Source organism: Myripristis murdjan, chromosome 3 (genome assembly GCF_902150065.1).
Source record: "Myripristis murdjan chromosome 3, fMyrMur1.1, whole genome shotgun sequence".
NCBI classification, from domain to species: domain Eukaryota; kingdom Metazoa; phylum Chordata; class Actinopteri; order Holocentriformes; family Holocentridae; genus Myripristis; species Myripristis murdjan.
This window is the reverse complement of record NC_043982.1, coordinates 32065231-32090611: the sequence shown is the minus strand read 5'-3', so window position 1 is coordinate 32090611 and position 25381 is coordinate 32065231. Positions and strand designations below refer to the sequence as shown.

General features: G+C 43.8%; 1 protein-coding gene across 2 annotated transcripts in view; it reads right to left on the bottom strand.

The window, feature by feature from the left end:
- The window catches only part of nav2a (neuron navigator 2a), a 60763-nt gene extending 47539 nt beyond the window's left edge, over positions 1 to 13224 (bottom strand). For both annotated transcript variants that reach the window (XM_030080669.1, XM_030080678.1), the window contains exons 1-6: positions 13171 to 13224; positions 11202 to 12483; positions 9404 to 9510; positions 9203 to 9311; positions 7625 to 8050; positions 1751 to 1873 (exon numbers count right to left, since the gene is read on the bottom strand). In XM_030080669.1, the coding sequence (XP_029936529.1) occupies positions 1751 to 1873; positions 7625 to 8050; positions 9203 to 9311; positions 9404 to 9510; positions 11202 to 12469 (2033 nt within the window). In that variant the 5' untranslated portion in view covers positions 12470 to 12483; positions 13171 to 13224. The remainder of the gene's footprint in view (positions 1 to 1750; positions 1874 to 7624; positions 8051 to 9202; positions 9312 to 9403; positions 9511 to 11201; positions 12484 to 13170) is intronic.
- Between the last annotated feature and the right edge of the window lie 12157 nt (positions 13225 to 25381).

Here is a 25381-nt window from a genome sequence, read left to right as displayed (position 1 = left end):
TGTGTGTGTGTGCCTGTGAGTGTGTTTGCAGGGTAAACTGCTGCGAGAGGACAGAGGTCAGAAGTCTGGACGACAGGAAATTAGCCACACCTGAGGATGGACAGAGATCGTTGCTCGCAGCATTCCAAACAAGCCAGTCCATCTCTGAGTTTGATAGTTCAGTTCTGGTTCGGTTTGATCTGCTAGTTCAGTTTTCCAAAATCTCAACCGCTGCGCCCTTCCCTTTGAATTGTTGGTCTTGGACACTAATCCAGTGTTTGTCGTTTCAGCAGACTGACAGATTGACTGTGCATTTGCTCCAAGAGCCCCCAGATTTTGGAAAGCCATGCCTGAGGAGATCAGGTGTGATGAACTGGCGCTCCATTTTAAATCACTACTCCAAACACACTTGTATGAAACGGCTTTCTGATGCTTTTTGCAGCATTTATTTATAGTTTGGTAGGAGGTGCCTTGCAAACGCCATCTCTTTTTACCCGTTTTACTGGTGTACGTTTGGTAAAATGACAATAAAAGTTGATTTGATTTGATTTGAGTTTGATTTTTATCTTTTTCTTTTATATTTCTTTTTTAGTTTGTTTTATTCATTATATAAGAACAAGATGAAGAAGGTGAAGAAGGTGAAGAAGAAGAACAACAAGAAATGAAAAATCTAAAAAAAAACAAGTCTCAAATCAATCTAACAGTTCAGTCCTGTGTTTATCCAAAGGAAAGTCGATTTTAGAAGACTGCAAAATTAAATGTTCCATTTTTCAATTCATGATTTTGAATTACAATATTAATTTCCCCACATTCAATGGAAGGCTGATAAGTGTTGTACGGACTCATCTCCCTGCCTGTGCCTTTGTCTCTCGGGCCCGCCTCCTGTCTCCAAGTTTATCCCTCATTCGTTTATTGTTCCAGCTGCCTCCATCCAGTCCTCATCCATTTCCCTCTGTCAATTAGCCAGAGAACAAATCCCTCTCCGTCTCTCTGACAGGACAAAGACTGCGGCTCACCACATCGCTCACAATGACACTAGCCGCTCATGAAAATCCCATACATGCCCATACATTCTCTCTATCTTGTCTAAATAATCATGCATGCTCTGCTGTACCCTGCAGCCTGCATGTCTTGATAACACCACAAGCTTCCCTGAATGCACTGCTCTTATTTCTAATGTTCACACCCAGTTTCCACGTAAGTAATCTGAATTTTCAAAACATAGTCACGTCAGATCACAATTTAGCACTGCTAAACGTAGCTGTAGGTGAATTTTCCTTGTTCCTATGCATAGCTGACAACACACTAAGATATTTCTGAAACATCAAAGTCATGTCTGGGTGGCCGCTCTCTAGGAATCGCAGCGCAAGAGCTGTCCAACAACACGCAGAAAGAAATCCATCATAGAAGAGGCAGACAGACAGACCAATTTCTCCACCCACAGTAGCCTCAATAGACCAGAATGCAATGCAGCCACAAGACATTTTGTGTTTTGAATAGGGGGTGTGACTGTGATCACAGACATGCCCCAGTGTTCACAAACTAGACTGGTAGCTGGTTAAATTTATCCATATGCCCACTTTAATGCAGCATGTCAGACCCAGTTCTGTGGGAGTTCTTGAAAGGCATTTTGAGAAACCATTAATCACTAACTGAAGTGCAAAAAGACAATTCAGGTTGAAGGAAAGCTAACCAGAAAGTACAATAAATCCAAGATCAAAAAATGATCACATGTACGTACCAGTGTAAAAGACAAACATTTAAGACACACCTGTCAGCATCTCCTTGTCCTGAGGAAGTGTTTCGATGGAGTGTCTCCCGGACGGCAGCCATGCTGTCAGGAAGACGGTTGAGGCGTCGCGTGTACAGACCCAGCCCTCCATCAGTCATGTAGCTGCAAAACACAAAGTCAGCAACTGTATTACACACACATGCCATGAAGTAGATCTTTCACACTATGCAATTAAAGAGCTAAAAGCCTATGTTTGTAAATGGTGTGTTGTGCAGTGTGAAAGCTCTGACACTTTGGACAGAGTCCACACGGCCCCTCAGGCTCTCACAGTGACTTTTATTTAGAGCAAGAGGAGCCCACATCCATATAGTATTCCAGTTTAGACAAGGCGTTCATCAATCAAGGCTAAATGGATGGAAATGAGTGCACACACACACACCATACCATCTCCTTACAGTAATGTTTTTTCCCCTGTGGCCAGTGGTGAACCACAGCAGCTTATAGACAAAGTGGCAGCTCAATGGACAGATGATGCATCTATTCTGATATTGCCAATTTTCACCAAAACAACATCTGTCTACTGTCTGTTTGAATGTGTATGTGGCTGAATATGAATACGCCTGCACTGAGTGTGTGGGTGTGCGTAACACTGCTGGATCTGTGCTCTCTTTCTTAGATGCTGGTGCAGGGTTTTCATCTAGCAGCTGGACGTGGGTGCTGTGCACTTCACTGTTTGTCGAACAGTGAAGTTCTCCCCTGTACGCTCGGAGCGTGTAAGGCTGGTGGTGCTGGTTCGTAGGGATGGGTCATAATTTTCAAATTTTTGAACAGTCACAAAATTGTAAAAAAAATCAATTTGTTTATGCAACTACCATCTTTTCTTTAAAAATGTTGCTTTTACTAATGCCTGGCAGTAACAAGGGAGTTTGTGTTGTCACTTCGGTATCAAATACCATTTTTGCCTGGAATGCCCATCCCTGCTGGGTAGGCAACACGATGTAGGACACCTCGACTTACTGTGTCCTGCTACAACTTGAAATTGTATGTCTTGTGCTTTGCTTTGTTTCGTGGTGTTTGTGTTTTATGACGGGCTGTTGATCAGTTCGATCTGGCTATGCTGATTCTTTATTAAGTCTCTTGAGACATGCTTGTTATGAAGGCCTATATAAACAAATGGACCTGAACTTAAGCACAGAGTGCATTACTGTCAACTCCAGGCTGGGATATTATGATTGACTGAACGTTGGGTTATGAATAACTGAATAGTGAGTGGTGCTAAAAATATTCCAAAGAACTGGCTAAGTAGGGCATTCACTTCATTTCATAACAGAAAATTACATTTGAAGAGACTTGATTTATTGGCTGCTGAAGTCACAGGCCAGCCGTTAGGAACAGTTACAGTTTGAAGCTGGTAAAGTTTCGAGGCCCTGAACGCTTACCCAAACATTCCCTTTCAAGCTAAAACAACACTAACTAATTCAGCAAATATTTACCCTTCGAGGAGTTCCCTAATTTAAGAAAATATTGACCCATTTAACCTATTCAGAATTTAACGCAATATTTGCTGATTTAAACTATAAGTTGGTCTATTCAGAAACAAGGCAGGCCAAAGTGCTTTCTGTGGGTACAAGCATGGGACTGTGATGATTTTGTTATAGCGGTTAAGTGAATAGAAAAAATAAGTCCAGTAAGAGTATTACCAACTAAAATACTGTGTGGGTGTGTTATCTCTCTTTGGATCTCAGCAAGAGAGAACCTAGCACACAAATACACACCCACGCACACACATATACACATGTGCACACAGTATAGTGTTGTCAAGGTGGGAGTGTAGCCTATGGACAGAGGTCCTTTGTGTAACCTGCAGTCAAAAAGAATCAATGTCTGACCCACAGGACAGAAAGAGCAGTCGTAGCCTGAACTAAAAGGCACCCAGTGCACCACAAATACGTGCCACAAGGCCAAAAGGTTTTCACATTTATTACTTGCCAGGTTGGGAATTAAGGTTATAGATATCTGCAAATGCATTTTGACTAGTCATAATGACATTGTAACTAGTCAGAATTGTAATTCAGCATTTCTTCAGTTACAGTTTTACAAGTCAACATGTCAGTTACAGATGCAGGGTATTCAGATTTGACTAGTCAAAACTGAATTGCAGATATTTGCAACGATGTCACTGAAAACGAGGAAGTAGTAGGATGTATTGTGAAACGCTAACCATAGCCTCTGATGTACTTACAGATATCTGCAATCTTATTTTGAGTATTTAAAACTGTAATTCAAAATATCTGTACATCATTATTCTGACATGTCAAAACTTTAATAAAGATATCTAAAAAGGACATGGATCATGAATTGTGGGGAATCAAACCTGTCTTGAATAGGAATTATGACTAGGCAGAATTACATTACACATATTTCAAACAGGAATTGCAGCTAGCCATAATTTGATTGTAGATATCTGTAACTGAGGACCCGATACATATGAAAGACTAGTTTCTTGTTGGCCTTCAAACGTTTGATCTTTCAGTAAAATAGCATATGAATACGATGGTTGACAACTAACTTGGAAAATCCTGGATTTTGTGTTTTCCCACTTGCACATGAACACAGCATACATACAACATAGTTATGGCTAAAACATGATAATTGTATAATGGTCAAAACCAAGAGTCAAATCACCATGAAAATCCAATGAACTGATGCTTACACTGAGGCCTATGTGTCCACCAGATAGCCATATCTCCTGTAACTTTTTGAGATATTCTGCTAACAAATAGATAGATGTGTTTGAAAACATAATCAGACTTCAACATTGCGCAGTTAGAAACACTCATTCAGATCCGTGACAGTCAGTAGATCTAACAGGAAAGTGTTTCCTATATTGGCTGCAGCCAGCTGACAAGCTTCAGTGTGAGGATTTCAGTGTAGATATCCCAGGGCGGGACGCACAAAGAAGGGAGGGAATAAATAACAATCCCAGCTGAACAATGTCTGCATCCTATTCTAACGTCAGATTTCCACAGAGGAGAGGTAGCTGTCCTTTGGGAGGCATCCATCATCCTGAACAATTTCACCTTGAAGATGACCTGGGATTTGCGCACACACACACACACACACTGCTGCACACTAATGAGTGACAGAGCCTCCCGTGTCCTCTTGTTTCAGTTGCCTGTTAACCAATAACCCTCAGCTGCAGGAGACAACATGTCCAAACAAGACAGTTTATGGGCTGAAACCCTGGAGGCAGGTAGGATCGAAGGTTCATACAACCTCACAACTGACAGAGGTAAAACTTTTACAGAAAATGAAGTGGCAGAAATATAAAAGGACTTTGGTAACTACGAGTGCATGTACTCTGCTGCTGAAAGGAAATTCTCAAAACCTCAAAAAACAACAAAAACGGTTGCTTCTAAAGACACTGATTTGTTGTCAGTTAAACCAGTTACACGTACCTCTCAGCCTGAAACATGGCAACACGGTTACTCCAAAGCAAAATAAACAGATCCAGTTGAGCGTAGACTCCTGCCGATAAAATCTCCAACACAGTGTTTCTGCCTCCAACTGTCTGGCCTCTGTCTGTGTCCGTTATCTGGCCTGAGTGTGTAGGTGAGGCGTGTGGAATATTACCATGAAGTGACTGCGTTTTTGATCATAGTGCATCCAGAAGTGAGGAGCTACTGAACAGCATGTGTGAATTGTCCACGTGTAGCATACGGTATGTGTGTTGCCGCGTTGTTGTGAGCGTGAAACAGAAAGCGTATGCATATGTGTGTATGTGTGTGTGAGAGAGAGTGAGTGAGTGTTGCTCTGTGGGTGCTCCGTGTTGGTATGCAGCCTTCTCTCCTCAGCTTCACATGCTTTCCCCTGGATGGAGGTTGGGTCTGCCTGCCTGCCTGCCTGCCTGCAGCACAAGGTGGAGGGCTGGGAGGAGGGTAAGGAAAGCGGTGGGGGTGGTGGGGTGGGATGCAACATACCCCAAAGCTGAAGGTGGGGAAGGGGAGGGGTGGCTGCTGTCTCCATGGGCCAGAGAAGCCGAAAGGAAATAGAGAGAGGGGGTGAGAGATTGGAGAAAACCGCTCCAGAGAACACTAAATGGGGCATCATCAGTCATGTTGTCTGTGTTGTAGGATTGCAGAGAATGCTTTAATAATAAATCAGCACAGCCAATATAAGCATTTGAGTCTTTCATCTCATTCTAAATTTGGACCACTTCGAAATGTCAAACTCAATGTTACAGCTGTGTTATTGTACATTATTCTGGGAGTGACTGACATCTAAGATGCGGCCGCGAAAGTTTACAGCTGTAATCCAAATACCGGCCCATCCTTGCTGGTTGCACATCCTGCTTCTGTGTGGAAGAACCAGTTAGTGGATGGTAATGGGCTAGTCATGGTAGCTAACCACTAAACAGCCTGAGGTAGTAGGGAGGGGGAGGTGATCTGTCTGTGTCTGCCTTGAATGGTTAACCCACAGGGCGACTCCACCCACCATGCACGCCCACATGCATGCACACACGGACACACTTTCTCTATTTCCCTCTCTCTCTCTGCAGCACACACACAGATACACACACACTTACTCTCTAACCCTCCAATTTCCACTCTCCAAAGACTAATGTAGTCACACTTTTTCCACAGCAACCATTAGAATAAAAGCTCATTTTCCAGCAGGCTGTCCATCACCAAGCTGTCCTTTGGGCCAGAGCAGCAAAAACATACTGAGTACATATGGGTCACATACTGACATCCAGTTGTACAGCATCCTGTAGCAGACATTGAATACAGTGCTGTCGCCATCAAAGTTCAGGGTTTAAAATAACCTTTCCTCCTCACTCTTATCTGTGTCATATCATCCATGACGGCTCTGCAGCATCTGATCTACAGGAAATTTTCTGTACAACTTTTTTTTTTTTTTTTTTTACCTGTGTTCCCTGCAGGCCTATCAAGTTCTCACAGTGGGGGGAAAGATCTGCTCCCCAGTTCACATCACTCACCTGTCCAGGTGTGACTGTGGGTCGTCCTTTGTCTCCCCAGGCAGGGATTCAAACATATCAAGTACTTCAAGAGCACTTAGCTGCCTCAACTTCCACAACAGCCTTGAGGCTGGTGAGTCAGTGCAGGTCCATGGGGGTTGACTGAATTAATTCCAGCTCACAATTTTAAGCGATGTGGTCTTTTAATTTTTCTGTTTGCTGAATATATCAGTTGCCTTGGCTGAACTTCATGAATCCTTGATGAATCCTTGTTACATTTACATTCATTTGCAAGCTATTTCCAAAATAGTCCCTGAAGCAGCACTATTATAAAGCCCTGATCTCCACTGTCTCTGCCTTTTCTATGCCATCTAAAAGCAAGTTGGCGCCCTTGACAATTTCATCTGATAATACGATGACAGCAGAGGTTTAAATTGCAGTGTGTGACAGCCAAGGTATGCAGGGAGCCTGTTACAACATGGACACTGAGTTTGAGCAAGCAAATAAACAGGTTATCAGGTTCAGCGGTCAGGTCTACAGTCATAGAGATGGGATTGCAGCAGGACCTGATCTGTACAGAATTAACTTTGCTTATGCCACTGAAACTAAACTATGGCATATCATCTGAGTCTCGATGATTAAAGGGTACTGTGGGCAAGGTACACTGCTGCCCTCTGCTGGCAACATTATATAACTCTGGTGCAAATTTTCTATTTAGAATTGTGGATTGTCTCCTCCAAATAAAGAATAAATGAATGAATGAACGAAGCAACAAATTATCAACATAAAAAATAACCAGCCCATGTGGCGAGCAACTCTTTTGTAATTTACTGACCACAGAGAAATTTCATCTGCATTTGGGGATTGTCTGGTGCTGATTGTGAGCTCTGTTTAGTGAATGAAGAAAACAATATTTTCCCCTGCAATCCACTCACCCGCTGGTGACATCATCAGTGCGAGTCACATTCTTGCTCAGCACATCTCCATCGCTCATGTATCCTGTGACTTCCATGGCAATCCCTTCCAGGTCAATGTCGTCACTGGCTCGATCCCCAAGCTCCACGCTGCAGAGGGCTCCACCCCTGCCAGCTAGCTGTCGCCTGAGGGGACCGGGGTAGAGGTAGCGCCCTCCCTGGCCTCCCACCACCCGGCCGCCATAGCCGTTTCCCATGGAGGGGGCATCGCCCGCCTGCAGACGAGGGCTGGACTGGCCCAGTCGCCATGATGACAGGGAGGGACGGGTGGAAGTGAGGCTGAGGATGCTCCGCCCGCCTCCGCTATTTCCACCGCCACCTCCTCCACCACCCCCACCGCTGCTGACCTCAGTGGTGACGGTGCCATCAAAGGTGGTTTCCAAGGTGCTATGGGTGAAGACGAGACAGCGAGCGTGAGAAGTTAGCTACTTTGAGATTCTCTATCTTGATTCTGTAAATTCTGTGCAAGTGCTTTGAGAATAAAGTGGGCCAACTAGAGGCTCCACCAATACTAAATAATTCTCCAACAGATGTTACATCCAAAGATATCAATCCTATCACTCACACGGAGCTAAATTAATTTCTCTATGTTGCAAAGATACCCTGACCAGACTTGGAATCAAGTCTCTACATCTATTACAACCCATAGTTACGACTATAAAATTATAATTGAAATTAGTTGATGTCAAAATCTCTGATCTAAATCACCACAAAGATCTGTTCAACGTTTACTTGGCCCAAGTCCGATCTGTCCACCAAATTTCAAGGAAATCCATTCATAAGTTTTTGAGCTGTCCTGCTGATAGACAGACAGGCTGTCTAAAACAGGGAAACAGGTTATGTGAATCCTGTGACAGAATCAAAACTAAATCTACACAGCTGGAACAGCAGTGAGGTGATGTGCAAGAGAAAGGTCATAATCCTGTGGGAGGGAGAGAGATCAGAGCTGAGCCTGAACCAAAGACGACATGAAAGACATGTCCTGCGATCAAAGTATAAGCTCCCTCCAAAGGATGAAACAACAAGTGAGAGGGAGGTAATACCTGCAAACCTAGATAGACACAGACTGCTGACCGAGCATGGCACTCAAGTCTCTGACTCAAATCACCAGCAGTTAGCCCGATGTGGCCTGTTTACTGTTCAGGCATGGTGGGCATTTTAAGTTGCTTCAATGATAATTTTATTTATCTACTGAAACACATTTTCTCACATCCAAAGCAATGGCATATATTTTTTTTTATTTAGCAGAATGTTCTCTTCATGAAATGGAAGATATTCACTATTTTTCTACATTATTAAAAACACGCACACACACACACAAAAAAACCCCAAACTGTATGAAAGAAAAACAAAGGTAACTGCATTTGAATTTTAAAAAGCAACTACTGATGGATTGAAAGAATCAAAAAAGTAATGCGGTAAGTTCCAAGTTACAACACAAATCGCCTCCCAGTGGAGCAGATGGTGTGGTCAAAGCGGTTACACTAAACAGTACAACATGGTAAAAACTGCAAGAATTATTATTGTATTTTTTTGTACCTGTGTGTGACCTGAGTTCCCCGCAAACTGGACATGGTCTCCTCCAGGTTCTGCCGTAGGTCTGCTATGTTTTTAACGGTACGCAAACGCCTCGTCTCGGGGTCTTCTCCTGAACGGGGGAGAAATATAAGTCAAGAACAAATGACCAGCATAATCAGACATGCCTGACAAATACAGAACCTCCCAGCTAGATCACCTTACCTGAAAGGTCCTCAGTGGAGGTCTGGCTGGTCTTGAGGGGAACGTCTCCACCCCTTCCTCCCGACCCTGTCTCTGTGTTCACGGTTCCCTCGCTGTCTGTTTGGGATCTGGGTAAACAAAACATGTAAGGATCAGAGGGGGGAAATTCACTGATTGCAAATTACTTTACAGTTGTGTTCTTTGTAGGAACCCAGACTACAGCAAATTCTCAGTGAGGAGGATAAACCTGATTAATTATTAAATACACATCCATAACTAGACCCAAATTCTGGTAAAATTAATCTTTAGCGTATGAATCATCACTAACTTTATGAGACAACATCTGATCGCCCTGGTTGCATACAGCCTTTGGTTGTTGCCTGTTCTTGAACTTTGTTCCTGCTGACCACTGAACTCTCGTTCTAACCGTGAGCCAATCACAACCAAGCCAAACATCAAACAACGTCCCGACTGGCTGGCAAAGCCGAGGCATCTAAGCCTCTGTTTTTCCTGCAGGCTGGATGATTACTTAACTAAGTTAGTCAAACCCCATGTTACTCCACTGTGGTGAACCAGCTGGTGTTAGGACACCAAAATGAGAACAGATGAACACCAAGACACCAAAAAAAAAAAAAAAAAAAAAAAATCTGCGAATGAGCAGTTTTTAAATTTAAACCATAAATCTGTTCTTTCTTTGATTCTATACACAAACAGCATTGAAAACAAGGTTATTATTTTGAAAGATAAAAATTATTCTTGGAAGGTATCTTATTTAGTTCATCACCCCAACCTGATTTTGGACCCAACTTGTTATTTTTATGTGTTTATTTTGTAAATTCAAGTTAATAATTCTCTGTCAGACAAGCATAGGTGGTATAATCCCAATTGTAATGGCATCTGACAGGTATATGGCAGAGGAGGAAGTACCTAAGTGCTGATGATGGGGGTGTTTTTGGGGGTGGGGCTAGCTACAGGTCAGAATCTTTAGAGGGGAGCCAGGGGGTCTGAGAAAGGCCAATCCCAGGGCAAGACCAGAGGAAGTGGCAGAAAGCTAATGAGCAGTTGTTAGAAAGAATTCATTGAGAGTTAAAGGGACCTCTAGCCTTATCACACTGGGACCAGGACACAGAGGTCAGAGGCTCACAACGTGCACACAGCACACATGCAGACAATACACTCCATACACACGTATGGACATACACAGATGTGACTTGACAAGGGACATTCCTGGTTAACAGTTTACAGATGGCTGACACCTGACAAGGTGATGGATGATTTAGTGCTTTCAACTGCTCTTAGGGAATAAACATGTCAAAAGCTGACAAACACACACATTTGATTTGTACAGTCCTGAAGACACAGTTACAAGATAATACAAGGCAAAATCGTTGGTGCTGACAATCAGTATAATGCCAGTGTTTGCATCCACACCCATCATAGTCAATTTAACATTTGAAGATATTTTGAAAAGCCATGATAGGGCAATATGAGTTCTATGAATAGACAAACAACTCTCTCATCAACACTTGGCAAATCTAAATGTTATCATTAAGACTTCTTGGCACTAAAAAATGTGCCATGTTCATGACTTTTAGGATGATTACAGCCACAAATTGTCAGTATGACAAATTTTCATCAGCTGACCAAATCCATGCTATAAAGTAAATTTTCCAGATGTTTTGACTTTTCAGTGACAATTTATCTGGTGTATGGACAATTATTATATGGCTCTAGAATGGCTTTTCAAAACCATATTATGGTCTGGACTGGAGGTGAATTAAAACCAGAAAATTCTAGACCCTTGTTTAAATGATCTCACCTGTACATGAAAGGTGCGACGGTGGCTGTGTTGGGGTGGCTGTGGTGCTGTTGAGTCTGAGGTAGCTGCACGCTGACCGTGTTGCTGGCTGTGCTCTGCGTAGCACCACCTCCGGCCACAGGGGCGGTGCTGTGGGCCTGCGTGGCCTTGCCCTCCGTGGAGGCCAGGCTCGAGGTAGAGCTGGAGTGTCTGCTGTCCCTGTCTCTGTCTTTGTCCAGGGGGCTGCGGTGCATGGCGAGGCCCCCTCCTAACCGCATGCTCCGGGGTCTCTCTCCTGCCTCCTTCGTTCCCGCTGTGGAGGCTTTCCCCCCAACTCCTGGGGCCTTGCCTCCTGGCTTTGGTATTCCGCTGTGTGCAGGGGTGGAACTCTCCTTTTTGGCCACTTTGCCTCCCTTGGGAATGAAGCTGGCAATTTTAGAGGTCCTTTTATTAGAACTGTCAGTTTCTGCAGCAACAGTGGCTATTTCCTCCTTAGGCTCCTCCCCCCTGAGTTCTGTCCTGTCAGGGACGGAGATGCGTTTCCCCACCTCCTTCCCTCTCTCCTTCTCTTTATCCTTCTCCTTCCCCCTCTCTTTGTCTTTTTCTTTCTCCGGGCCTTTGACAGAGCTCTTCTTGGCTGTCAGAGCTCTACTGAAGGTGCGCTGGGCAATGCCCCTCAGGGCAATTTTGGGGCTGCTGGTTGTAGTGGCAACAGTAGTACATGTTGTGGGAGCCCCTCCGTGGGCCGTCCCATTACTAGTTCCATTCAATCCAGGCCTGACATTGCCCTCCACTTCCTCCAGGGGGTCAGTATTGGAGCCAGCCTCAGCTCTCTCCACTGGCCCTGCTCCGAGCTGCTTGGCTGGGGCAGTGCAGTCTGTCTGGCCCTCTGCTCCATTGGCGGGGGTGGAAGACTTGGAGCCTCCTTTACTGTTGAAGAGTTTGAGCTTCTCCAGCATTGACTTCTGAGTAACAACCTTTGGAGGAGCTTCAGTCGCTGGAGCAGCCTTACAGGAGCTCTCCTTCTCCTGCTTGACTGACAGCACGGCAGGAGGGGGTGCGCTGGTAGAGGAGGCAGAGGAGGAGGTGTGCTTGGAGCTCATCGACTTGCTCCTCCAGGGCTTGCTATTCGAATTGGGCTGGGGAATGGCTGAAGAAGAGGAGGATGGGGAGGACGAGGATGAGGAAGGAATCAGGGCAGAGGTAGCAGAGGGGATGCTGGTGGAGGTGCTGACGGTTACCGAGGACGACGGAGCATGCTCAGTCATCACCAAAGGCTGTGAGGTCATGCCCTCTGAGGATTCTGCAAGAGAAAGGACATGGGAGTTAGGTAGGAGCATTTTACAAAATCATAATACAGGACAGTAAAGATGGGCTGAGAGGTAGAAAAGTCAAGCCGAGGGAGAGCAGGGGAAAGAAGAGAAACCAGATGCTTAGAGAGAGTCTTCGTTGACCCCACACAGAGTAGCCTTATAAGGGCTTAGAGCTGCCTTGTGTTGATATAGCCAAACGTGCCATTACTTTCCTTTGGGCTAGCCACTAAAACTGTTAGAAACCCTTTAGTACTAACAATGAGAGGAGACCATCACAAACTGTTTATAAAAACAATGAGGAGTAGTTTCGAGTGCTTTAAAGTCTTGCCAAGCAGGCCTAGTCAAGAAGCAACACTGCCACACTTATAAGGCTTGGACTTATATGGACTGGCTTTGGTCAGCGTCCTCCACTTTGAAAAGACACAATGTCTGGTTACATCTGATTATATGCCCTCAGTCTCTTTTAAATTAGATGCATTCATGAAGAAAAAAAAAAACTTTGACAGAGCAGAAATCCCCTGCATCCCCATCGCCTGCAGTGTAAACATGTTCCTGTATAACACCGTTACAGATACATCTCAAAGATTTATCACCAAAGGAGAAATCATTTGGATAACCACTGAGCGCTATATTTGGCAACGAGTGACATGACAGCAGTATTTCTACAAGCAACTTACCAAGAAAAGGCAGAGCAAAAGAAAGGCTGAAAATCCTGGTGGTCAAGAGCAAGGCACTGTCCTCACCACAGCACTATAGTATGCTGAGTTCTGCAGACGTTCTAACGTGTGTATGCCGGATTCTGTGAGCACTGCTACTAGGAGCTGAGTGTTCACACCAGTAACATTTGAATATTCAAACACCAACGGCCAGTGAGAGAGAGGGCCTGTGCAGGGAGCACTGGGTGGAATGAATCATAACAGTTCCGTTACAACATATCCCTCTTACTATGTACACACACACACACACACACACACACACACACACTCACACAGTTTGCACATATATAATCCAAGTCACTTCTACAACAAGGAGAGCTGCTGTCTTGCGCCTTTTTATACAACTGCAGCAGTCAGTGTAGACCTAATGGAGTTTATGGTTTCAGTACATTACATAAAATCAGTTTCTACACTTTTTTTTTATTTTTTTTTATGAACAGCAGAAACAGAACCATGGTCATATAACTCACACAGTGTCCATGTGACTGAGCACGCTTTCCCTTTCATCCCGCTAACGATTGTAATTTCATATTCATGTGGTTAGGTCTCATTAAGTCAGCACTTACTAAGAATATTAAACACTCAACCCATTTGTTTACCCCTTTCTCATCTGGCTCACCACTTTATTTCATTTTTACACCGCCTTTCATGCCCTAATTTGAAATAGGAACCCCTTAGCTGCCTCTCCTTTCTCCCCCTGTTTAGTATTTAGCGAGCGCAGCCTGAAACAATGCACCCATTAGGAAGTGATTAGGGCCCAATTAGCCGTGCTAGCAGTTAGCGATCGGGAAAGTGGGTCAGGTTGCTAATAGCGGGCTTCCTATTGGAGCGCCTGAATGAGAAGGGAACCTGCTGTAATTACGGAGGAGGTAGAGAGAGACAGAGAATAAGGGATTGGGAGTCCAGGTTGGGATGAGTGAAATGGGAAGCTGTGGGAAGCTGTCATATCGCCAGCGGTACGGCCTGTCCTGCCTGTGAATGGAGTCGGCCTCAATATCAGGTCAGAAAGGAGCAGAGGAAGAAAGACAGAGCACGGGGAGGCCCCAGGCGCTGGGACAGGCGGTGCATGTCATGGTTGGACCCAGTGACCAGGACAATCGCACTTCAGTTAACTTGGCCTGGGTGAAAGAAAGCAGTCAATCTTCAACATGCAGGATCAGAGGTAACACTGGGATGATGGACTTGTTAACCTCTGCGTCACAAACCCTGCATCAGTACGGACGCAGATTCAAACGGGATCCCAGCTAAGGTTCAGGGTTGTGAAACTTGCTATCGTCATGGTATGGCCATAATTCTTTAGTCTGAACTACTGTCTAAACTGAACCCACCATTTTCACATTGAAGGCAAAGAGGAGTGAATACAAGGTGGAGAAGATAGCTATTTTGGAAAAAAAAAAAAAAACACTGCTGCACCTGGATTCTTTTTAAGCAGAACAAAGTGCTTCCCTGAGTTGAATAACATTTTGAAGGAGTGTTTTAGAGAAGCTGAAGAGGAGGCAGTGCTTCACATAGACAATGTCTTCGGGATGAAAATGGAGAAAGAAATGGCGGCGAAAATGCCAGTGTTGATAAAGTCTAAGGATCGACCGTCTTGGCTTTTGCTATGGGAGTTTCTGCAAAGTGTTTGAGGGCTGGACATAAAACAAACACTGCTGATCTTGCTGATAGTGGTGTCTACTGTAGCAAGTGTGTGTTGCTCAACCAGCTTTTCACTATCAGCACAAAATGTGGTTGAGGCAGCATTTTTCTAAGGAGGAAAATAAACAGAGCAGTATTAACATGCCCTCAGACTGGGTCACTGACCTAATGACCCTGTGCAGCCATTGAGTCCTCCACCTGAGGCCAAAACCTGGAATGAAACTGCTCATTGCCTCGTATTCCCTCTGCTGCTGGCATTGTCTACTTAGAGAAACATGTTGAAGGCATTTTCGTCCTTACGTCTCAACTGCTCAATTACTGCGGTCATTAGAGATGATAATAAAGAGCAGAAAATGACAGGAGAGCAGAGAGGCCCTCAGGATAAACACCACAGACCACCAGCCCACTTCCTGACCTCCATAAAAACCTGTCTCACTCTCTCTCTCATTTCTCTATCTGTCTCTCTGTCTCTGTCTCAGGGTCGGTCCAGCTGGCCTCTCCTCTCATGGGCTCCTGATAACATCAAGGCATTTGGGATATCCGCCGCAGCGGAACCAAAGATCTTTTCACGGATCGTCACACTCGTGTGTCTCTGTGTGTTCCTGGATATCTGTTGCGTTAATGCCTGTCTACACTGGAGCGTAACCATGTAATTGCAAAGGAGTGTCAATACTTTTCAGTGTGAGTACGTGTGTGAGTGTGCGTGCATGCCGAGTTTGGGAGAGAGGGGGCTGTTTGTTCTGCTCAGCAACTTCAAACGCTCCATGGTTTTCCCCTGATGTGTACAGATTTAACCCCTGCACAGTCGCTGCAGTGGCAACAGGAGCGAGCGCACGGCGGAGCCGACGTGACCGTGAAACGTACCCGCACACAAAAACAATGAGCACTAAATGCATTAGGGAGGCTAGCATCGGCTGACACTGTTTAGACATCACAAGCCCTCCAACCCCTCTCATGTTCCGACCGGTCACAAGACATTAAGCTAAACCCTCTCAGTCAGTCAGTCAGTCAGTCAGTCAGCGAACAAATTGCTGACCTGAAAATGCCCTACTTAAACAGTAGGCACTCACATATACAAAGACTGAAAACTTGTTTGTGCTTTACAACCCAAGTTGGAGGGGAGGTTTTTGATTTTCCACAGTCCCTGCTCAGGGAAAACAGTGTCAGACTAATAGCAAACACAACTGTCCCTGATTGGTCTACTTTTCTCATTGCACAGAAGCCTTCAGGTGCATTTGATTTAGACTCTAATGGTCTGAGACAAAGTTTCAGGCTGCCAGCATTTGCTTACTCATCATGTTTAAAACTGTCCAAAGGCTGGCCCTGCATCACACACACACACAGAGACACACAGACACACACACACACGCACTGTCCTCAGTCATTGTGCTCCAGTAAGTGAGTGGGACAGCGTGCCTTTGTGTGGAGTGAAACTTTTTAAAGTTCCTCCACATGAATACACTCAAACAGAGCTGCTACAGCTCATCAGCTGGCTATTCATTCAGTGGGACACAAGCACTGCCTGCTCGATGCATCCTCTTTCTCACACACAGACACACACCACACACACACACTTAAACACACACACACACACACACACACACACAGGGGCAAACAGAAGCTCATGCGAACACACAGACACAACCACAGGTGCACACTGCTCAGTCTTTGTTTCTCTCTCTCTGCTCTGTGTCACCCAGTGAACACCCAGACTGTGTCACATTGTGTTAATATAGAGCAGGAGAGAAACCTCAGGTCTGTTTCCTTACTGTACGACCCTGTGACATAAATCCATTCTGGTGTCAGCGCCATTGACACAGACCAGATCTGGCCACACAATAGACGCTGCAGGTGTCTTTCTTTCCATCCCAATTTTTAGAGAAAGCGGACTGCAACAACAGCCTCTCACAACAAAATGCATGCAACAATGCACTGTGATAGAAATAAGTCCCAATATGCATCGTGGACCTGGAAATTGTCCTGTGATATCACATGAGCATTTCCGATCTAAGGAACAACACCTGGGCGGCCGGGCATCCAAACCCCTAAATCTCACTGGTATTACACAGAGGCTGCTGTCTTCACTGTGGCCTCATTTGTTTTTAATAACTATTTCAAAGTATCACAAGTGATTTGGTAATAATATATTATTATGTAAAAATGTTACACATCGCACCTTTAAGAAAAGATAAGATATACGGGAAATTTGGAAGAAGACAGAAAAAAGATGCCAATATCACAATCCTACATGTGAGTAGCAAATCCTCCACCCAATTAATTTCATCCAAAATATTATGGGATACTTACTCCCATCACAGAGTAGTGTGTTTTAAATTTCACTATGATTATTGACCATCATAATACTGCATTAAAAAGTGTTTTTTTACACATCATATTCTTCACAACAAGGCAATGAAACTGTGTTTCTGTCATTCTGGTACAGAAAAGCACTGAAGAGTCTACAGCGAAAAAAAAAAAAGTAAAGTTAAATTAACCTGCTGCTATGTTTGAAAAAACCTATCGCAAAACTCAAGATGCTTTTCTCAACCTAAAGTCCAAGCTGTGCAGTGATCTACAAGTCATCAAGAAGTGCAGGGTGACCAACCTCATTGGTGCTGTGGATGTCCAGGAGGAAGAGAGAGAGAAAGAGGAGAGGAGGCAGAGGCAGAGAGGAGGAGAGGAAGAGAGGAGAGGAGAGTTGCGAACAGCCATCCAGAGAGTGCAGGAGGAGAAGTGTGCTGAAGCTCTGTGGGCTGACAGGAGGGCGGGACTTGGCAGCAACTCAACAGCAGGCCAGAGGGAGGGGAGGTGGCCAATGATTCTCAAACTACCTGCTGCCAATCACACTGTCTACTCTTCCTATATAAACACACACACTTACCAACATACCAGATTAAGAAAAGTTTTTCAGAGAGCTTTTTTTTTCTTCTGAAGTTGTAATATGAAGTGTTAATTTCTGACCCTGCTGCACACACATGAAGATGCATGTAAACACAAGCACACATCCGCACACACACATTCACAGAAAATACTGCACAACCCTTCACTAACGCCAAACCAAGCAACAAACCAGAATAAATGCCTCAGCTTAGTGTTCGGTCCAACTTAATTTGTCACTGTTTAATAAAGACAACAGTCTCTCTCTCTCTCTCTCTCTCTCTCTCTCTCTCTCACTCTCTCTCTGGCCGGCCACAGTTCTCTCTCTAATGCATGGTAATGAGTTTAGACACTAACACAGCCTATAGAAAGCCTTGGCCCAGTGACTGGTGACAACCGCTATTTCAACACATTCACTGAGAATGCTGCAAAGCACTAAGTAGGTAGAACGAGTTCAGCTGGATCAGACTAGGTTGAACCAAATGTGAACACAGTAGCAGAGATTGTTTCTGATGAATGCAAACATACAACAGCAAATCAGTATATTCTCTGGTAGTAAATGGGATCTGAATTGGTAAACTTTGTGCTCACACACTTGCTGCATAGATGCACCAGAGTCTCAGTGATTCTTGCTATAGGTTGTGGACTTTTATTGGCAGAGGACAAAATGTGTCCAACCCAAAGAAGTTTTGGCGCCGAGGCGTCCTTATTTTTAGCAGAAATGCTGGCCGAAGCAGGCTGTGACTATGCCATTTCACTTCCTTTCTGTCTCTTTTATTTCATTGCAGGGTCATGACTGTTGAAAAATGTGACGTCTTTACTGTTTGAAATTTTTGTTCACTCGTTCAGAGAGACATCAGCATTAAAGATGTACTGTTTTCAAGGAGGTAGATGTCATGACATTTTGATGTAAAAATACAAAATGGAAAAAGTTAATTCTTTGGCAGCTGCTGTTAAATACACAAATATTCTGTCATCTATGCTGCAGCTGACATTTTCTGCCACCAGATCACATTGGAAAATCACCTGAATTGATTTACAGCACAATTCAGGAAGAGGCCACTGCTCTTCCACAGCAGACAGAGCTACAGTAAAGCTTTCAGAGTTTCCAGTTGTGGCGCAGACAGAGCAGACATCTTTGACTGACAACGCAAAGCTCCTCATTGTGATATGAAGCAACAGGTTTTATGGGAAATGTGGTTTTTAGCTTGCAGACACACTAGCATCTATAATACCACTGGTGTGAGACTGAAGTTACCAATCTTCTCCAACAAAGTCTCATTTGTTTAGAGTAATAACACCCAGGTATCACCATCAATCTGACAATAATGCAACACATGAGTTAAACAAGGTAATAAATAAATAAATGAATGAATAAATAAATAATTTGTTCTCTTGTTGTTCAGATGCCATGAAAAGCAAAATCTATAATTAAAAATTAAAAAGGCCCTATCTTCAGAATGTGAAAGGGAGCTCCACTTTACATGGATACTTGGATTGACAGAACTGAAAATTTGAACCCCAACCCTGTTAAACACTGATGAAAGCTAACGGTAATATGTCCGCTAACGACATGTTGACTTGATGTTTTCTTTGTTGTTTCCTTTGTGAAGTGCATTCTTTTTAGGGCGGCTCAAAATGCTGGGAGCTGTGAATTATTTTCAAATACCGCTTTCATTAGTTTCTCCTGGTCCCAAAGCAAAACAGCTAACTTGCATTTTCAGCTGTGATAAAAAAAGCATCCAGTGTATTCATAATTCACCGTAAAACTATCCTGCACACACGTACGTTAACCTCTTTAAAGTCTAAACGACTCCAATGAGCTATTTAAGGCCAGACCTCCTACAGTGATCAAACTCCACTGTAGCTGAAAGGCTGTCCTCTCTTTTGCTAATGTAGAAACACATGCACACACTGAGTGTGTGAGAGAGAGTGTGTGTATTTGTGTCTCATATTGTGTCTCACCTTTGTGTAGGTGTGAGTTGGCTTTGGTCTTGTCAGTGAAGCCCTGGCTGCGTCTATTTCCAGCAGCACTGACCGAGCCTCTGGGAGTGATGTCACCGCCGGCAGTGGACACCCTCGCTGTGGGGCCGGGAAGTCTGATGGAGAGAGAGCGAGAGAGGGAGGGAGAGAGAGAGACAGACAGAGACAGACAGAGAAAGACAGAGAGAGGAAGTAAACAGGCCAAAACATTTAGTTTGTAAATGGCACAAATTAGGGCTGATTTGATTTTACATGGATGAGAACTTTTCCCAGCTGGCAGAAACCATTCATCCTGCACACTACAGAGAGATGTCACGTTCCTCCAGGTTCATGCTGCCGTGGCAACCACACATCTAGGGCACAGGCTAACAAGATCATAGAGGAATTTATATCTTGGTGAAAGGGACTGAGAAGTACAGTAAATAATAAAATCTGATAGAGGCACGTGGGCCTTCCAGGTGCTTGCGGGCTTTTGATTTCTTTGGGCTTCACATTGATTTATGTTTCTCAGACATGACCATGAAACAGACTGGGATGATCTGGCGCCATGTATTTCCTAGAGCACCTCCTCTTTTTCCATTCTTCACGTGGAATAGAAATAAAGTAACACTGGTCCAGTATGATGATCAAAGGTCAAAAGGTGTGTAGGAGGAAGCCCACTACCGGAAGGATGTGAGTGTCCTCTTTAAGGTCAGGCTGTGGAAGTGCCTCTGGATCCAATGAACTATTAACTTGATGATACAATATTTTTTAAATGACTTGTGATACTATATTTATTCCACAAGGTGAGAATAGCCCTCTAGCTGGATGCAAGGTTATCAAGATAGTGGGGGTTTAGTATCTCGTCAAGGATACTTCCTAACAAGGACTTCATGGAGCCAAATATATACAGAAGCCGGTATATAATAGTGTAGTTAGATGTTTTCAGGATAAATGCTTAGATTTTGTTCATCTTGCGTCTGCCAATATGTGATTTGGATGGTAATGATTTAGTTCCAAAAAAAAAAAAAAAAAAAAAAAAGAAAAAGAAAAAGAAAAAAGAAAAAACATGATTCTACACCCATTAGTTCACCAGTTCTGTTTTTTTTTTCCCCATCACAGTTCTTGCACATGCCTATTTTTTTTAAGACATGCTGAACATTTAATACTGCTTTTAATTAATAATATTATTCTTCACAACTGACTTTTCCGTAAGCCGCATACAAATTAATTCTGTTATTAAATTACACATTTACAGGATACTGGCAAAGCCCAATTAAACTTTTTGTGTTGCAATCTTGTTATTCATGTAAATTAAAGAAAGACTATTCAATTTTTCAAAGTCAAACAGGCTGCATAATCCATGTTGTGGTCTAAAAATCAAGGTATAACTTATAGCATAAAAAAGGGTGAAGGTACACCCCTACTCTAGTGTAATCTAATGGACACAGATCAGCCACAGTCACATGGATGTTTCTGAACATGCTGACAGAGTGCAGGTCACAGGGGAACAGTAATGCGTCAACAGTCATCACCAGCCTTAGATTACATGTTGTGCTGTTGCTTTATTTCCCTGCCTGTTTCAAACAGGATATGTTAGCCACGGATAAGCCTTAATGCATTTCAAACACCTTGATTCCATATTGTTAGTTAATCTGTAGCCTTTGGTGAGGTCTCTGAGCGCAGCTGTAATCCAGCCAGGCCACGGCAGACAGACAGCTAATGAAATGCTAATTCACCAGTGGTGACATCGTCATCCTGGGACTGTGAGGCGGATGCTGATAAGCAGATTACAGCTCTCTCTTTCAGCGCCAGTATACATCATCAAGACACTCATTTCCGGCATGCCATTCACTTTGACTGACCATTATTTATCAAGCTATTGCAAGGGGAACAGATTTTACCGTATCATTTGCTCAGGGGTAGTCTCAGATCATTTGACTTTCAATTATGGTAGCACCATATTCAATAGTCTTTCTCTTATAGATCTGTGGTGGATCTGTATAAAACATGTCCTTATATTTGATGTTTAAATATGTATTTCACAATTTTAACCTTGAGACTCTGTCAAAACTAATATGTCTAAAGAATGAATGTAACATTACCGCTACACCATCATGTCTCCACCTGATCTTGTCCGATTTCAGAGGCTAAGGAGTGTCAGGACCGGTTAGGTTACTTCGACTGGAGACTGTGAATTTGGCAAATTCTATCATTTTTCATTCAGTACAACGTGATCTCAGAAATTGTGGTAGGCTCACCTCTTCTGCATTGGCTTTCTCATCCCACCATAACAACAAATTAATTGCAATGATTGCAAACAATGACATTTTACTGTATAGACCTCTTACCTCTCAAAAAGATAATTTGAACTTATGTTTCACTGTCAGTCCACAATTGCATACTCTTTTATAAGGCTCAGAGTTGGGAAATAAAATAAAATAAAATAAATAAAACAATCTGCAATCACACATTGTACAAGTCAGAGGCAGAATTCGTCTCTAACAGAGAGCTTGTTAGAAAAAGCCATTAGTAGTTAGGGTGGAGGGTGAGTTAGTGGGGCCTCCTGCCAGCCAACTTGACCTCTTTACCCTGTAGTTACACATGCTGACCAGAGGGTGGAACCGTTGCATTGCTTTAGAGAGCAGCTGGCGTGAGGCAGGTGCAATGCAAACAGAATGTGGGAAGGGCAGCATGCAAAACCACATCCTAAATCCAATTTCAAGGTGCACTATCACATAATGTAACACCACATAATCCAAAAGAATCAAACGTGAAAGCAAAAAAGAGCAGAGAGCACCACAGTGAAGGCGGACGGCAGCTCTGGACTGCAGCGGTGCTCTGAACAGAGGAGGCTTTGAACGACACATTGTCATATCATGAAATTACATTCCAGCCACAGACTCTTTCTGCGTTAATTATTAATGTCACATTACATGGAGGATGCGCTTATCAAACGAACTATACACACACACACACACACACACACACACACACACACACACATATACACACACACACACACACCTAAAAGTCTCTCACAGGCCATTTAGCAGGCATGCCAAATGAGGCGTGCAGCCAGACAGAGGTCTTTCCTAAATTGAAGCCTGGAGCCTCGGGTTCATATCTGCTCAACACTAACACTCATGCATATTAGATAGTGCTCATAGTAGAGGTTGCCCTTAATCACAGACAAAGCACAAGATGAAACTCAGATCCAAAGCTAGATCATTACGAAGAAACTGTATCCTCGATTAGGGGCAATTTCTACTTTCCCATCTCTGGGAAGGGTAAGGGAGGGCTGGGGGAAGGGGTGGGGAGAGAAGGAGCAACACTGCAAAGGAAAGAGAAAGAGAGAGAGAGACAGCTGACCTAGAACACTTTTTCTGACCAAGGGAAAACTTGAGCAGTTTACTCTGAGACCCATCCCTGGAGGAGAAGCAAAAAGAAGAGAAATATGGAAAGAGAATAGAGAGACCGAGGTAGAGAGAGAGAGTGAGACAGGGACAGAGAGACAGAGAAACAAAGAGAAGTTAACAGTTAGAAATGACTAGATACTGTAGATAATGCCAGGAGGTATAGTAGGAGCAGGAAAGCAAAGATGACAAATGATGGGCCAGAACTGCAGTAAAAGCAAAGGAGAGGAAAATAAAGAGTACCACGCATATTTTGACCAATCCTCTGATCCAATATTTCTGATTCCAGAAAATTCTAGAGACTCTGTGTTGAGAGCTTCAGCCTTACCTGGACTGCATCTCCACCTGTGCTGCTTTCTGGGCTTGTGCTGTGGGGGTGGGAGTCCCATGCGGAGAGTGGCTGAGCTGGGCTGGGGCGCTGCTCTGCTGGCTCAGGGGAGGGTGTGTGCTCTGGAGCTGGGCTGTGGATGGAGGTGGGGGTTGCGAGCTCTGCCTTTGAGCCTGCTGCTGCTGTTGCTGCTGCTGTTTGTAGCGGGACAAGCTGAAGAAGAGCCCAAGGATGGCTTTCAGATTACCATTCCGAATCTCTGTGGGTCAGGGAGAAGGATCCAATGTGGAACATTAAAAGGGAAAAAGCATGTGGGGGGAAAGAAGAACATAGACTGACACTAATGTCCATACTTGTAGGCATGTTAGAGAGTTGCATGTTTTGGGAAACCCAGGCAAACATGGTAAAACATGCAAACTACATACAGGTAGGGAACCGAACCTGCAACTTTCTTGCTGTAAGAGGGCAATGCTACCTATTAAGTCACTGTGCTGCCTGATGTTGACATGATAATCACTATTATTATTGCTATGCTCATTGTTCAGGATTAGGTTGGGTAAAATAGAGCACATCTACACAGCATTTTATGTCAAATGATGAAGTTTCTAGTACATCTAGTTCTAAGTATGGAGAGATAGTGCCTTTCCCTGCTCCTCTGACTCTGGTAGTCCTGGTTCTCCAATCAAATCTGCTTGCTGGAGTGTGTTAATGTGCATTGTCTTTCATGCGTGTATTGCACCCTGATGAAAGAGCTTGCTCCACAACACTGACTGAAGTGACTGAAGGGACCAGGTTGTCATGTTGGATCTTTTCCTCCTGCTTTCAGATTATTTGATTAGTATAACTAGGCCTGGTCTGGTCTGGTCTGGGTCCTGGTCTAGCTTCTGCGTCTCAGCTAGTGACAGGAGGTGTGCTGTAGTCTAACTTACCTTCTGCAGACAGGCCCTGGATGTTGACTCCTTTGGCTGCCAGGAAACTGAGGCAGGCATCAATGTTCTCAATCTGGGCAGAAAGAGAAAGACACAGCTGTAAAACCCTGTGGCCTGCACATTTCCATTCACATTTGAATATTTGTATAATGTGTACTCGTGTCTTTCTTTCTTTTACACACCATTGACAAGAGTGTATTGAGTAAAACAATACATTGTCTAGGAGGAAAAAACAACATTTGCTACACTTTCAGCACAATTTATCTGTCACACAGTGTCACTCGTGTGACAGGTTACTGTCACATTTCAGACAACAGGTATTTTAACACTGATTTGGGAATACAAATCACTATTTCTCTTGATATATTTGTTCACTGTTTGGTAGGGTACAATTGGGCGATAAATTGTTGTTATTGTGGCTGAAAATGAATTTATTTATGTTTTGATTCCCTGCCAGCTAAGAAAACTGTGCAAAAGAAATTAAAAACGATCAAACACAGGCTAGTCCGTCATCAGCTGACCAGTGGTGAGTGGGCTTTATTTGCAGAGGATCGACTGTATTCATCTGCCAAGCTCACATAGTGGCCTGATAATGATGATGACATAGCCAAAGTAGGATTCAAACCAAGCAGACGTTAGTCAGTAGAGCACCAGAGAAACAAGCACAGTACAGGAAACAATCCATGCTGACCCAGTTGCTATGACAGCAGCCTTAGCAACCTGAACAGTCTGTGCTGAGCTGGAGAGACAGGATTTGATAGGCAGACAGGCTTTGTTTAGAGACCATGTGACATATTATACACCAACTCTGTTGGCGGCCGACATAATCACAAAGTAAACCACACAAAATAAGTCATCAAGCAGTGTCACTGCACATGAATGACGGTGCGATCAAAGTTTGCCAATTGCTTTCAAATAGGCAAACAGGCCAGACCAGGCACCATACAATAGATATCAATATGCCACAGCAGTTGCACTCTCATGTTTCATACAGCACAGGAGTGGTGTAATGTAATAAGGCA